The sequence below is a fragment of the Mustelus asterias genome, chromosome 14 (assembly GCF_964213995.1).
Source record: "Mustelus asterias chromosome 14, sMusAst1.hap1.1, whole genome shotgun sequence".
In the NCBI taxonomy this organism is placed as follows: domain Eukaryota; kingdom Metazoa; phylum Chordata; class Chondrichthyes; order Carcharhiniformes; family Triakidae; genus Mustelus; species Mustelus asterias.
The window spans coordinates 52,338,132-52,354,374 of NC_135814.1; the positions used below are offsets into that span (position 1 = coordinate 52,338,132).

A 16,243-nucleotide genomic window follows, 5' to 3' on the forward strand; every position below is an offset into this window, starting at 1 on the left:
ATGGGTACGAGGGCATCAAAGGCAGAGACAGAGGCATGATCAAGTAGATCTGCACCTGTAGAATTGTTGTGGTGAATAGAGGAACAAAGACTCAACAGATTTATTTTAAAAGTGCAGTTGTAAGTGATTTGAGAAAAATCAACACGGGTAGCCACAGATGGAAGTAGGATTTGGGAGGGGAAGGGAGATTTGATACAAGGAAGTGATCAGAGATGGTCTTATCTGTGACTGACACGATGGGAGTAGTGAGGTCCCTTCAGTTGGCAAGATCAAGGGGTGATCGTGAATGAGAACGGGAAATTTATATCAAGGAGAGCATTGTGTTCATAGGACAAACAGCATGATGAGTGAAGGAGGAGGTAGAAATCACTGAGGATAAGTGATCACTCAGTGCAGAGGCTGAGGGAGGAAAAAAGCAAAGATGTTTTTGTTGGACTGATTAGGGCAGTAGAAAATTAGAATTTTCAATGAGAGGTGAAAGGGGTACAAAGTAAGTTGGCTCAAAGGAAAAGAGGTGACATGGGGGTAGGTGAGTAAGAGAAAGCTTTAATTTGGTGATCTGGTGAAGAGCCACACTGCCACTCGTGACTTGTGCCTTGTAGATTGTAAATTTTAGTGAATCAGGGCATGAGCCACTCACAGCAAAATAGCAAGTCTGTGACTTGCTCTCATGGCCATGGCTTTTTTGTTGCTGGCCTGGTTCAGTTTCTGACAAAAGCTGACTCTTAAGATGTTTGTCATGAAGGGCACAGTCATGATTGCCTGGCACATGTGTAGCCACTTACTGCCCAAGTCTGAACATTACCTAGTCTTGCTGCATGCAGGCATGAACTGCTTCATTTACTGAGAAATTGCAAACTGAACAGCTCCTTTCTAACCTTATAATGGTGGTACGGTCATTGAAGAAGCAGCTGGGGATAGTTGGGCCCAGGACTAAGTTTCAGGCTCCAAGTTTTCAAATGATACTCGTGATAGATTAAGAAGGGCGGCACGGTAGCACAGTGGTTAGCACTGCTGCTTCACACCTCCAGGGGCCTGGGTTCGATTCCTGGCTTGGGTCACTGTCTGTGTGGAGTTTGCACATTCTCCTCATGTCTGCGTGGGTTTCCTCCGGGTGCTCCGGTTTCCTCCCACAGTCCAAAGATGTGCATGTTAGGTTGATTGGCCATGCTAAAATTGCCCCTTAGTGTCCTGAGATGTGTAGGTTAGAGAGATTAGCGGGTAAATGTGTAGGGATATGGGGGTAGGGCCTGGGTGGGATTGTGGTCGGTGCAGACTCGATGGGCCGAATGGCCTCTTTCTGCACTGTAGGGTTTCTATGATTTCTATGAAGTAAATAAATGAGAAATGTTACCTAAATGATTCTGAAGTAAAACTCAGAACCAGCTAATCTGACGGGCAGCACAATTCAGTCCAAATATAGTGTGTTTTTAAATCAAATAGCTGTGAAATGAGGATGTCACAATGAAGTACAGGGGTTAATTAATTTTCCTTTAATTCTGAAAATGATGGACACATCATTTTTTAAAAATAGAAATACTCAGATAACAAATTCAACCAGATAAAACATTTCCATGAATGCCCAAATGCACTTGTTCACTGTCACTGTTTCCCTTTGATTCATATATGTGTACTGAAGTGTTCTTATTATGGTAAAAATGTATTCCCTAAGGCTGCAGCTCTGCTCAACAATATTGATTATGTTCAAAGTAGAAAGGGTGTACCACAGGTGGCTAAAAGGCATAGAGAAGGCTATTATGAACAATTACACTGTCTAATGGTGAAGGTTCAGCAAACAGAACATTCTGTATTATGCTACATATGAAAGCATTACCACATATTTTTTGTCAGAAGAAAAGAAACAAGATAAAATGTTTTAAATGAGTGACTAGGGAATAGATTGTGGTCAACAGAGAGATATTACCAGGAATGTTGACAGGCATATATATTGTCACTGTGTCACTGTATAAACAGAATGGGAAAAGTTGAATCGGAAGTCTCCAATGTGACACATTTGTGTGTCACTTGGCTTTGGCAACTAAGTGGAAAGCAAAAATGTAAAGATTAAACCTTTAAAAATATAAGTAATGTGTTATATCATCCACATGCTTATTTTCTTTACATGTTAAAACCAGGGAGTAAATTCAGCAATCCAACAGAGATCGAAGGTCTACAGTGTAGTAGCACTGATATATCTGATCCGTGTTCTCTTCAAACTGGGAGCTTGCGATTGATAAATTTACTCCCATAAGCAAGCATAAAACCGGACCCAGAATGCAATATAATACAATTTTAAAAAACAAAGAATGAGTCATCAACTAGAGAAGCTAGTACAGACAACCTGCATGTTAAACACAAATAGTAAGCAGTAAACGGAACCACATTGTCCCACAACCAACAGATCAGAACAAAGCTCTCGTCTTGTAATAGCCAGTCAAGGGTGGTAGTGAGCAATCAAGTAGTAGGTTCCATGAACATCCTCAACAATGGCACAGTGCAGTAATTGAGTGAAAATAAAAGACTGAAGTGCTTGCAAGTGCTTTCAGCCAAAAGTGCTGGGTAGATGATCCCCTATTCCGCCTTTCCCCTAAGGGCCCCATCATTATGAATGTGTGTCTCCAGCATTCATTTCAGATCAGTAACAAATGGTTGATTATAAGCCTTGGCAACATCTTGTTTGTAGTGCTGAAAACGCATATCTCAGTGTTAATCACTTCCGTATCCACATATTTACAACGTGATTTGTTTCCCAGGTATGTCCTATCTACAGCATACAAGATAAATTTAACTGTGCTAATTATCACCTTATCATCTTCTCCCAATCATCATTAAACTGTTAGGAAGAGTCTTCAATAATGACATCAAATGAGGCCAACTCCCTAATAATCTGTCCACCAAAGCCCAGTTCAGGCTCTGTCAGAACAATTTGGCTCCGGACCTCATTGTAACCTTGGATGCTAGAACTTTAAAAATGACTTACATTTGCCAGAAGAAATGGCAGTGGAGAGGTATCAACATCAACAGTGTTTTACTGAACATAGCACTCTGAAGCAGAAACTTATGTAGCACCAAGAAGAAGTCAAACTGGGTGAGCCATATCAACATCATGGTATCAAGACCAGGGCAAAGACTGGGTGCTCTACATCAAATGGCTCACCTTCTGAACCACAAAATTCAAGTCAGGATTGTGGTGGAATAACCACTTCTGCATTGGATGGGTACAACCACAACAGCACTCAAGAAAGATGACATAATCCAGTAGAATGGAGTTCATTTTTCTGACATTCTTGCCACCATCAATCCTCCCATCACTGACACACTGTGGCTTCACAATGCATTAAATGTATTGCACTCAGAACACAACCTGTCCCTTAGCGAGCCATCAGCTCAAATGCAATAATGTGCCAAAAATGTGCCAGAAGCACATGGGTCCAAATAACCAATGTAGTGCCAGATGTGGCATCAACAGTTGCAGGCATAGTCTGGACCAAGGATAATTACATACAAGAGATACATGCCAACGCCCAGCAGGCAGACCCTAGACTTACATCTCCCATTAGGAAAACTTTTAGAAATTAAAAGTACATATCCTATACTGAGGAAGCACATAGTAAGAAACATTAATCTCACACACACAGATCAATTTAAGAGGAATAAGGAAGAATCAGATTTACACCAGATTGGTATTCATGACTATAGTGATAGGCATGATGTGGAGATGCCGGCGTTGGACTGGGGTAAACACAGTAAGAAGTTTAACAACACCAGGTTAAAGTTATTTGGTAGCAAAAGCCACACAAGCTTTCGGAGCTCCAAGCCCCTTCTTCAGGTGAGTGGGAATTCTGGCTTTTGCTACCAAATAAACCTGTTGGACTTTAACCTGGTGTTGTTAAACTTCTTACTATAGTGATAGGGGCAGGGCTTTCCTTCCAAGTGTAGGAAGCTGACATTGGGACTATTTCTGGTTTCAGATCCTCCCACCCCCGAGTGGGGGAAAGCAGTCACAGGAGCGGGTGTTAATTGGCCAGAGGATGAGTTGGGCAGCCAATCAGCAGCTATGGGGCAAGGAATAGAAAGGGAGTTGGCCCAATTTAAACCAGCCACTGCAGCAATTACTGTGGCTTTTGTTTCATTGTTTTACTTGTGTAAAGATGTCTCAGGAGAGACAGAGGAATCCAGGGGGAGGGCGGGGGAAGCCACTCGTTTCATGGATGCAGACCCGGTCCTCCTCAAGGCAGTGAGAGAAGAGGTGGGAGGTCCTCTTCTCAGAAGGTGGCAGAAGGAGGTCACCCTACCAAATTGTACAGACCTCAATGGAGGTCAGTGATACTGTGAGCAGGAGGATTGTGGTATGCAGCAACAGGACCCATTGTAGGAAGAAGTTCAATGATCTCATATGCTCTGGCAAGGCAAGTACAACACTGAACCCTCAGGACAGGTCCCTGAATGTTCCTCTCCAGCAGGCACACCTGCTGCAGAGGTTAAGGCTACATATTGTTCCTGAGCATGGGAGGAACATGTGCCCAGGATATTGACTGACCTTTCAGAATGGCATAGAGCTTTTGTGTGTTATGGACTTGCCAGCACTGATGAAGCATTGAATAAATAAGTTAGCATTGGCCATGGAGGCCAGCAATGACTTATCCATCTCCTTTACCCTTGGGAGGGTCCAGATTAGAGGAAGGGTTCCATACCTGCAAATCATCACCACAATGGAGGAGGGAGCCATGGGTTTGTCAGTGACTATAAGGAAGCTGGGCAAGGTGACATGGGCATCCAGGGTGCAGACGTTGAATAGAAACTGAAATGCGTACATTAAGTGGGTGCACTGCACTCCAGTTTGTCCAACTGAATGCCGAATAATGAGCTACATTAGGAAGCCTCACAACTGTAGAGGCCTCTGCTTTCCAAGGCTGGCTCTCATACATCTCCCACAGATATAGACACCAAGGCAATTAAGTTAAGTTTTAATTTTTTTTGATCAGTGTCACAAGTAGGCTTACATTAACACTGCAATGAAATTACTGTGAAAGTCTCCGAGTCGCCACACTCCAGTGCCTATTTGGGTACATTGAGGGAGAATTTAGCATGGCCAATGCACCTAATCAGCATGCCTTTCAGAATGTAGGAGGACATTGGAATAGCCGAAGGAAACCCACATAGACACGAGGTGCACGTGCAGACTCCGCACAGTGACCCAAGCCGGGAATTCAACCCAGATCCCTGGCACTGTGAGGCAGCAGTGCTAACCATTGTTATGGCTAACAATTAGCCACCATAACTAATTGGTGCCACCCTACCAATTAGACCGACTTTTTCACCATCATTGGGCCAAGTGCAGCCATAGCAAGAGCTCTGGCCAAGCACTGTCACATTTACAAGGAAACCCCCCCATTGTGCAGACACGATTATCAGCGTGGATCCTTGTGCATGATTCTATGTGGTTAAACACATCAAGAATAGACTATACTCATTGGAATTCAGAAGAATGAGGGGAGATCTTATAGAAACATATAAAACTGTGAAGGGAATAGATAAGATAGAAGTAGGGAGGTTGTTTCCACTGGTGAGTGAAACTAGAACTAGGGGGCATGGCCTCAAAATAAGGGAGAGCAGATTTAGGACTGAGTTGAAGAGGAATTTCTTCACCCAAAGGGTTGTGAATCTGTGGAATTCCCTGCCCAGTGAAGCAGTTGAGGCTACCTCATTGAATGTTTTAAGGCAAAGATAGATAGATTTTTGAACAGTAAAGGAATTAAGGGTTATGGTGAGCGGGCAGGTAAGTGGAGCTGAGTTCACGAAAAGATCAGCCATGATTTTATTGAATGGCGGAACAGGCTCAAGGTGCCAGATGGCCTACTCCTGCTCCTAGTTCTTATGTTCTTAAGATGCTCCATCAGAGAGTTGGTGCAGACTTGATGGGCCAAATGGCCTCCTTCTGCAATGTAGGGATTCTACGTACAGGAAGAGGTGCCAGAGGCAGAAGCAGCTGCAGGCAGACTACCTCCAAGGAGGGGGAACAGACACAGTCCTCCTCAGCTGGTTGCAGATGCAGGGCGTTGGGAAAGACCCACATCCTCCAAGGCCACAAGGACAACACTATATAGAAGTATCTGACAATGGCAGTCTCTCTGTTTGGCAGAACACTGAATGGGTTACTGGGATGTCTATCACTTGTAAATGTGTACTTTTAATCTTTTACAGCACCATGTAAACATTGACAGATGAAGACGGACATATGAGCCTCCTTTTATTAATGGTGGTAAAGGAGAAGTATGAAGTGGTGAAGGATATCAAGAGTTCCTTAATGGTGACTGATGATCTTGTGCTATTAATATATTTTATGTTCCTGTAGACTGTTTTAAGATGCAGTCTTATTTTTGTTATAAGCAGTCAGTTTGTTTGGGACGGAATGCAGCAGATGCTCAGAAAACAGGCTAATTACTCATTTTAGCCATGTAAGTGTTTATTTAGCAGAAGGCTTAATTTTTTTAGGAAGAAAATGAGTTAGGTATACAAAGACAGAATCATGTGATGCCAGAAATGAGAGGAGCTAGGTTTGTGGGGAAAACCAGTTTCATTTTTTAAATGAAAGAGCAGTTGCTGCCTGAAGCTGGTAGAAAGAAGAGGCTACCTTTCTTGCTCTCTCCAGAAGTTTTCTGAAAGCTCCAGGGCTGTTAACCCAAGTCAAAGCAAGTATGCCTGAATTTGTTAACTAGTTTTAAAGTGGAGTTGCTGACCAGAGTTGGTTGAAGTCAGAGGTCTTCTGCAAGCTGCTGAAACTAATTCGCTCGCTTTGAATGCTCCAAGACCATTAACAAAGGTTAAAGCAAGTATGCCTGGTTTTTGCTAACTATGTTTAGAGTGTGTTTTAAGTCCATAAGAGAAATATTGCTTAATTGGAACTGGATAGTGATAAGTTAGAAATTAGAGTGGTTTCCTTTCATTTTAAGTATTGTTCAACTGCTAAAGGCTAAGCTAATTCATTTGTTATAGTTAAATTGTGTTCTTAAAGTTTGTTTTGAAAAAATCTCCCTCGTTTGTCAGTAGAATCACGCCTAGATTGAAACATTCTACCCTCACATTATGCCAAAATAGAAAAATTGTTGGGGTCTAGTGTGGCTTCATAATATACCTTGGGGTTCTAATCATCAGGACAGGTGGACTTTCTTCATTGGCAATAAGAATTGAGCTGTTCCAATCTGCATCTTCAATTGAAATGTTCTCATTGATAGTTCACAGTAACTTCCAGACTTTTCCTGGGTAAGAAGGACTGAGCTGTAATGTGCCTGAATCAGATGATCCCTGATAATTGAGGGCATCCTGATGAAGCTGTCTAATGCTACCCCAGCCTGTGCCACCATCCTGTGCAGAGGGACATTTCTGAGTTCTGCATCTTCCTCCTGCACCTCCTCTCCCTTGCATGAGCAGTGTCATTCCAGGGCTTCAACCTGTTCAAGGTCACATTCTCTAGAGGGCCTTGTTCTGGAGAGCACAGTAGACCATCACAATGCATGAGACCCTTGCAGGAGTGCACTACAGAGCACCACCAGTCCAGGCATCAGAACTGCATCTCTAACAGCCTGAAAGCTTGATCAGTGATTGTCTTACAGAGCTAGTCATGGCCACTCCAACAAATTAGATGGTTGCATAAAAGAATGGCTCAGAAAGTGACTCAGCATTGGAATACAGGCACAATTGGGTGAGTGCAGGTTGCAGGGACAATGATCTGTTTGTGCTTGGGGTTGTCATCCTGATGGTACCACTGTATCAGAATAGAAGAGGGAAAGACTACCAATCACAAGTGGAAGTCCACCTGAGCACATGTGTAGCAGTGGCTGCCAATGGGAGCAGAACTTCAGATTTTGGATCCAGTGGCAATAAGATGCAACATCCTCCACAGGAAGGGCAGAGCCCTCGGCATCAAGAGGACACATGAGAAGGAAGATGGACAGGAAGGCAACATGGACCATATCTTCAACACAGGAACTACCAGTGAAGATAGAGTTACCTTGAGACTTTAGAGAACCAGTGTGGCAGAAGGCTGCAATTCTTCAGGCGAATGGTAACGGAGATTTGTGCCCTCATCACGAAAGACCTCACATTCCCCATCGGACTGTTTGGCATGCCCTGCACATCTTTGCTTCCGGCTCCTTCCAAATATCAGCAATGAATCTGGGTGGTGTCTTGCAAATGGCTGCAAGACCATTAACAAAGGTTAACAATTTGTGCTGGACACTGATGCCCTATTTGCGCGAGCTGGACAGCATATTCACTTCCAGACAGATGGGGTCTTGCAGGCACAGAGGGCAGAGGGTTCCCCAGGTGCAGGGCAACATCTATTGCACCCACGTGACCATAAAGTCTCCAAGTGAATGCTCTGCAAGACTCTTTGACATGAAGAGCTTCCATTCTCTAAATGTTCAGCTGGTCGGTGAAAGCAGCAAGTATGTGCTCTCTTTCCTGATAACTGCCATGACTCCTGCCATCTTGCAGAAAGATGATCTCCTTTCTCTACTCATTGCCTCAAAGAGGTTCTCCAGGTCAGCATCTACAGGGTGAAAGGCAGCTCTATCCTCCAACCTTTGCCTTTCCTGCTCCATCCAGTAACAGTATCACTGCATTGATTCAGTGAAATGACAGCATCATCTGCTGTGATCGGTTTAAACTTTCTTTCTCTCACTTGTTACAGACTGCTATTTGGTCAACTAATCTGTGCTCCAGTTAATACGTCGCCCCCTTGAAAATCAGGGTCTATGGGTGATCCTCTCTGGAAGCGGGATGTGACCCGGAAGCACTTCCAACCTCTGTTTTCCACTGCCAAAAAGAAAATTCTGCATTTTGCCTCCTCCCATTCTCCATTTACAGTGTGTCTCTTCTCAAGAGTGCCATGCTTTTGCAATCTAAATTCATTCTTCAAATTGCAGTGCATTTCGGTTGCGGCTCTGGTCGCAAGTCCGTTATTTCTAACTCCTTTATTATGAGATCTTGACTCCTCTCAGGCTGTCTTCTACCACCAGTCATCCAGCCATGTGACCTTTCATTTCTTTCCCCTCAGGTATTTTGAACCACCACATCCTTACTTCAATTCATGACCACTGCTCTATCTTTTAGCTTCCTGCTACTGTATCAAGTTTGAATCCATCTTGAATAAGCCAACAGACACTCCCTGTGCCTCTCTCTAAGGACTCATCAAGGTCCCGGTTGTTGCTTCCTTAAAAGTAGTAACCCCAATTGTCTCATCCTCCTCTCTCACTAACTTCCTGTCCAGCACACTTGCAGGGCTAACCTGCCAACATTGTTCTCATCTAATTCACTCCACCCACTAGTGCTCCCTCAGACACTGAGTGAATCAACAGTAATTGTATTTCCTGCCAAAACGTCTATTCATTCATGGGTAAGATCTTTTGCAACCTTGTTGTGGATGAATCCAATAACATTTTATTTTTGATGGAAACTTGGCTGGTGGATGATGGGTCTTACCTCTATGAAACATCCCCCACTTGTATTTTTTTTCACCATCTGTCTTTCCCATACTAATGAGATGGTAGTGTCACCCTTATCATCAAATCACATTTGTCTCATTCCTTACCGCTCTGGTATATCCTACTCCTCTCAGTACCTCACCTTGATCAACCCACTTCTTAAATGCAAATTCTGTAATCTTCTTCCTTATCCATTCCATCTTGTTACCTCTCTTTCCACCTTCAAAAATCTTCACTAAACTTCTTTTTGACCATGCCCTCAGTCACCTCCAGTGCTGGTTGATGTTTGTCTTTCCTCCCACTCTGTAAAGCACTTTAGCACATATATTGCATTAAAGGTGCTAAATAAATGCAAGTCTGAAGCACCTTGGAATCTTTCACTATGTTGTAAATGCTATTTAAATGAAAGTTTGTGATGTTGTTGTTTCTTGCTGTACCATCATACTATTTTGAACCTAGAAACTAATATTGGTGGTATTAGTAGGCAGACATATAACACAGTTCATATGAAATGTGTTATTTTAATTTCAGCTTTAATGCATTCATTTTGAACAGGTTAAAAATAGCAGAAATAATTTATAGATTTTTCTGTTTCTAAAGGTCCTTATTACAGCAACTATCATATAGTTTTCTGTTTTTCATCAGAAAGTGGCAACTCGTATGCCTTGACTATATGTTATTTGCAATCTGTGCTTTGCCAGCCAAGGTCTAATGTACATCTTTGGATTCTACAAGGGAAGAGTTAGTCTATTCAGATTCACAGCTTGAGTCTTATGTTTAAGGCAAGGAGTTGCTCACTTGTCATTTCACTTCATCATTCTGTATCTTCATTAATTTGCAACTCTTCAAAACTGATGTTCAGTCAAAATTAGAAGTGGATCAAAGCATTATCAAAACAATTCTACACTGTCTCATCGCTGATAATTTTGCTTTCCATGGAGGGTTGATGCCGTCAAGGATAATATGTACATAACTTATTAACCAAATGCCAGGGTTCTGAAATAGTTGGCAATAAATAATTTTAAATGCCACCATTCATAACCATCCATTTAATAGCAGATTGGAGATTTCTCATCAGCTTGCACTGATAAATATTAAATTTAATTATGAAGAGAAAAATCTTATATATTGAGAACATGGAATATAAGTGCAGAAGAATTAAATTTGGTATCTCTTACTACTGAGGAAGTTACATCAATGTAAGTTAAAGTTAATTTATTAGTCACAAGTAAGGCTTACATTAACACTGCAATGAAGTTACTGTGAAATTCCCCTAGTCGCCACACTCCGGCACCTGTTCGGGTCAATGCATCTAACCAGCATGTCTTTCAGACAGTGGGAGAAAACCAGAACACCTGGAGGAAACCCATGCAGACACGGGGTGAACGTGCAAACTCCACACAGACAGTGACCCAAGCCGGGAATCGAACCCGGGTCCCTGGCGCTGTGAGGCGGCAGTGCTAAGCACTGTGCCATCATGCCACCCCCAATGTGTAAGCACCAATTATATGCATAGCGAAATTTGAATGTGCACATAACCTTCTTCTATTGAGTAGCCCCTCAACAGTACACCAAGTGAGCATAGAGAATGGAAAGAGAGGCAAGTGGTCAAAATTCTATCTCATGCCTTCTTAGTGTGATTCCCTCTGGACTGGCTCCAGTTCTATTAGAAATCCTTGAAAATTTCTTGAGTCCACCATCTGGACTTCAATCTGCAACCAACTCCAGCATCACCAAGTTCTTTGATCCTTAACACCCAGGCCTGCACCAGCCTGAAGCACTTTCACCAAGATCCTACCCTTGTCTAATTTCTTATCAAAGCGCTTAAATATGATATATCCCTGCCCACAGTATTGTCAACCTTTTAGTAACCACAGATCCAGTGACAAAGCTGACAAGGCAAGATACAGAAATGCTCAACTCATCTCCAGATTATTTTTTTCCCCCTTGTCCATTATCGTATTTTGGTATTTAAACTTAGTTACTTTACAATTGTTTTAAAGAATTCACACAAGTTAAAGAAAACTGCTCTAAGCTCTGATATATATTAACAACCAACCATGTACTTCAGTGTACATTGCACAATTCCAACATTTGCAGTTGATACAAAACTTGGAAGCATTGTGAACTGAGAAGGATGGTGATGAACTTCAAAAGGACATAGGCTGGATGGTGGAACGTGCAGACAAATGTCGGATGAAATACAATGCAGTGAAAGTTTTGGTAGGAAGAACAAGGACAGACATTTTAAAATAAAGGGGGCAATCCTATACAATTGGAGAAGGACCTGGGGGCATATTTGTACAAATTATTGAAGTTGTAGCAGGGAAATAATCTGAGAAAACGGCTAAAAAGGCTTATGAGATCATTGGCTTTATGAATTTGAACATGGAGTTCAAAATCAAGGTAGTTATAATAAACCTGCACTGGTTCATCCTCAACTGGAATTACTTTTTCTACATCCACTGAGCGGTATACTGGTTAGGGTTAACTGTTAGGAAGATATGGCTCTCAGCTCATTACAAATGCTTGGAAGGGACAGTAAACACTTTGAATTAAATGCTAATTCAAAAGAGTGTAAATAACACCTTATTACAAATCTTATAATTTTTTATGTAGCAGGGAAATAATCTATATTGCTTCCCTCTGCTTGGCAGTATAATTAACTGCCATTTCCTAACAACAAAATGAACACTGCACTACAATTAATGATGTTCTGAAAACGCTCAAGAGATAGTCAACCTTGCATTTCATAATTTCTAAATTCCCATAGGGAAATATTTCCCCTGCTTTCTATTTGTCATAATTATACAGTTGTGCTGTGACTGTGGATGGATAAATTTGCACAAAATCTGTTTACCTTATTCATAATGCAACAAAGAGCACATTTTCAATTATAGCTATTTCATTTTGGAAATAAAACATTTATGTACATAAAAAACAAACCAAGTCATCAAATTGTTTCAAGCAACGCTCAAATCTTATAATATCCATTTTTTCTTCTTTCATGTATGGAGATACAGTTTATATATATATATAATACATATATAAAATTACTATTAAAAACATTAAGTTGATATCTTCACGTAACCATTTACTTGAATTATTCTGTACACATTGCTACGAAGCTCTTCTTCTCTTAAGTAGTCCTTTGGGATCAAGGTTGACTTGCTTTCACTCCAGTTGATGAGGTCTGAGATAGCTATTAAGTCCAATGTGTGATCTACAGACTGCCAGAGGCTTCTGCACTCCCTTTGATGACTTGACTTCTCCACTGCACATTCCAACAAAGCCTCTCAATGAATTTGGTGCCTTCTTGGATAGGCCTTCTCTGTTTTGGTCAACCACAAGCCGAGGTCTCCCATGTGTCAGTGGGTATGTTTGACCTCTTCAGGGATGCTTTGAGGACATCCCTAATGCATTGCTGCTGTCCTCTTGGGAGTCTTCTGCTGTGACCGAGTTCCAAATAGAGCAGTCACTTCAGAAGTCTGGTGTCAGACATGCAAACTACACATCCTGTGCAAAGGAGCTGGTTTTGAGTGATTTACACCTCAATACTGAGTAAAGTGGCTTGGGCGAGGACGCTGCTGTTTGACTGCCTTTCTTACCCTTGGATTTGGAGGACCTTATAAAGATTCTGCTAGTGGTACTTCTCCAGTAGTTTGAGATTTCTGCTGCAGATTGTTCAAGTCTCCAAAGTACATAGGAGTGTGGGGATTGCTGCTGCCAATAAACCATGTCCTTAGTCATGAGTTGAGATCCTGGTCCTCAAATACTGTATTCCTCAATAGGCCAGAAAGGAGGCTCCCAAGATACGGAAAGTGGTGCATATTTTCCAGCATCTCCCTATTGACCTTAATCAATTGGGAGGGGGAAGTGGGGGCATCATACTGTGGGGGTTGCTTGGAAAGGACCATAATTTTCTGGATGTTTAGGGAAATGCCCATTTTCTCATATGCTTCAGAAAAGTGCCTCAGGGATCAGTGCTGGGTCCACTGTTATTTTGTCATTTATATTAATGATTTGGATGAGAATATAGGAGGCATGGTTAGTAAGTTTGCAGATGACACTAAGATTGGTGGTATAGTGGACAGTGAAGAAAGTTATCTCCAATTACAACAGGATCTTGATCAATTGGACCAGTGGGCTGACAAATGGCAGATGGAGTTTAATTTAGACAAATGCAAGGTGATGCATTTGGGGAGATTGAGCCAGGACTTACTCGGTTAATGGTAGGGCGTTGAGGAGAGCTAAAGAACAAAGAGATCTAGGGGTACATGTTCATAGCTCCTTGAAAATGGAGTCACAGGTGGACAGAGTGATGAAGCAGGCATTCGGCATGCTTAGTTTCATCGGTCAGAACATTGAATACAGGGGTTGGAATGTCTAGTTGAAGTTGTACAAGACATTGGTAAGGCCACACTTTGAATACTGTGTGCAATTCTAGTCACCCTATTATAGAAAGGATATTATGAAACTAGAAAGAGTACAGAAAAGATTTACTAGGATGCTACCGGGACTTGGTGGTTTGAGTTATAAGGAGAGCTGGATAGACTGGGACTTTTTTCTCTGGAGCGTAGGAGGCTGAGGGGTGATCTTATAGAGGTCTATAAAATAATGAGGAACACAGATCAGCTGGATAGTCAATATCTTTTCCCAAAGGTAGGGGAGTCTAAAACTAGAGGGCCAAGGTTTAAGGTGAGAGGGGAGAGATACAAAAGTGTCCAGAGGGGCAATGTTTTCACACAGAGGGTGGTGAGTGTCTGGAACAAGCTGCCAGAGGTAGTAGTAGAGGCGGGTACAATTTTGTCTTTTAAAAAGCATTTAGATAGTTACATGGGTACGATGGGTATAGAGGGATATGGGCCAAATGCGGGCAATTGGGATTAGCTTAGGGGTTTTTAAAAAAAAAAGGGCGGCATGGACAAGTTGGCCCGAAGGACCTGTTTTCATGCTGTAAACCTCCATGACTCTATGACTATGATTCTATGACTCTAAAAGGTGTTGACTATGATCTGGAGTTCATGTTGCTGAGTGGGTGCACAGAAAAGTCTCATCTGCATACTGAAGCTTTACGACTGATCAACTGAAGACTATCTAGCAATCTGTTCAGTAAAATACATATAACTGAGGACTTCACTGATTCGCTGACAGCATCAGGAACCAACCCACAGTCTATCAATTAGGTAGCCAATCAGGAGAGTGCTCATGGTAAAATTGTCAGGCCAATCCTGCTGCAGGCAATTGTAACCTCAGGACCTGATTCGTGTCCCAGCATCAGGTCCCAAAGTCCATGGTAAAATTCAGCCCAATATTCTTCAACCTATGACACCGAAATTCTCTCTTTTAACTTATCTTACTATAGCACTTATCTTGCCTCTCTTGCTTTGGGCTGCTGGTCTGCAACCTGGAGTCAGCACTTGGCACAATTACATACCATTTCTGGCCAATTTCCATATTTTCATCTCTTACTAATATTGATTTTTTTGGCACTTTTTAAAGATGCAACAACAGGTCTTAAAATAAAATTTTTGTTGCTGTCGAAGTACTGCCATTTTCAGAGGGACTATTTGTGTAGCAAATTTCACTCGATTCTTTTTACATTGAGCCTTGATTTGTTATTTTTAAGGAGTCAACTGCACCTGATCAAAATTTTAAACTCAACATTTTCCTCTAATTGTAATCTGAATGGCATTTTTGATCTGGAGTAAATGTTTCAATATGTGTTTGCTGAGTTAGTTTTAAAGTCATAAATTTGTTTCATATAAGCCTTGATGCAATGTTTTTTAAAGGAGCAGTATTTAGAAAGATGAGCCATTTCACCAAATACACTTTTTATGTTTTTTTTACATCAAACATTTCTGGTCTTTTAAAAAATATGCCAGTACAATTGAAACAATCCCTCTGAAAAATAACTGATTTTAATAACACGTTTGCCAGCTGAGCATATCAAACATTGATGACAGTAACTTTAAGTGCAAAATTAATTTTCATCACAATACTTCTCATTTTATTTCTAATATTTTTTATGATCAAAGCTGATGCATCAATCTCAGTTCCTGTATAACACATCCATAATCTGCAGAATTTTTAAATACAACCATCTTAAAGATACATATATTAGCAAATTATATTACTTTAACCGTGGAGATCTTTACATGTACCCCAAAGATAAAATTAATTACTGGGGTATTTATTCATGCTAATTCATATTTTGTGACTGTTTCATACTACCAGGAATTTATTGATTTCATGTACTATTTCGTGGACACCCATCATAAAGTCTCTTTTACATCACATCTCTATACTAAAGGACAAATACTACCAGTTTTCACCTTAGTTTACTTCGTGAGCAATGCCACATGAAAAAGTTTACATAATATTCATTTCAATATATAATGCAATGAGTGCCATTATTTGTAAAAAGAAATTCCAAGATTACTCCTACCCGTTTTAGTGAGTGGACTGGAAAAGAGATGCTGAAGCAATTTATTCTCCGATGTCCGAAGTACTACTACTATGTCTGCAGGAAGTGTGTCTCTATTTTTTTCAAGGAAACCACATGGATCATAAAAAACCTGTTAAATATTAAACATTATACATTACTATATAATCCAAGATTCTATATTCTCATATTTTTACCATCAGACATTGCAGATACCCTGACAGAGAGACAGATGCTGCTATATTTTAATATGAAAATGCTCTGTATTTTGATCAAGTCAAAAATATTGTGCATCTCATTAAAGTTAGTACAA

The 16,243-nt window shown here is 41.2% G+C and overlaps 1 protein-coding gene across 1 annotated transcript in view; it reads right to left on the reverse strand.

The window, feature by feature from the left end:
* Window positions 1-16,243, reverse strand: part of myo3b (myosin IIIB) — a 548,412-nt gene that overhangs the window by 296,221 nt on the left and 235,948 nt on the right. The window contains exons 22-23 of the mRNA XM_078227705.1: window positions 15,934-16,063; window positions 14,863-14,977 (exon numbers count right to left, since the gene is read on the reverse strand). Of these exons, the coding sequence (XP_078083831.1) occupies window positions 14,863-14,977; window positions 15,934-16,063 (245 nt within the window). The remainder of the gene's footprint in view (window positions 1-14,862; window positions 14,978-15,933; window positions 16,064-16,243) is intronic.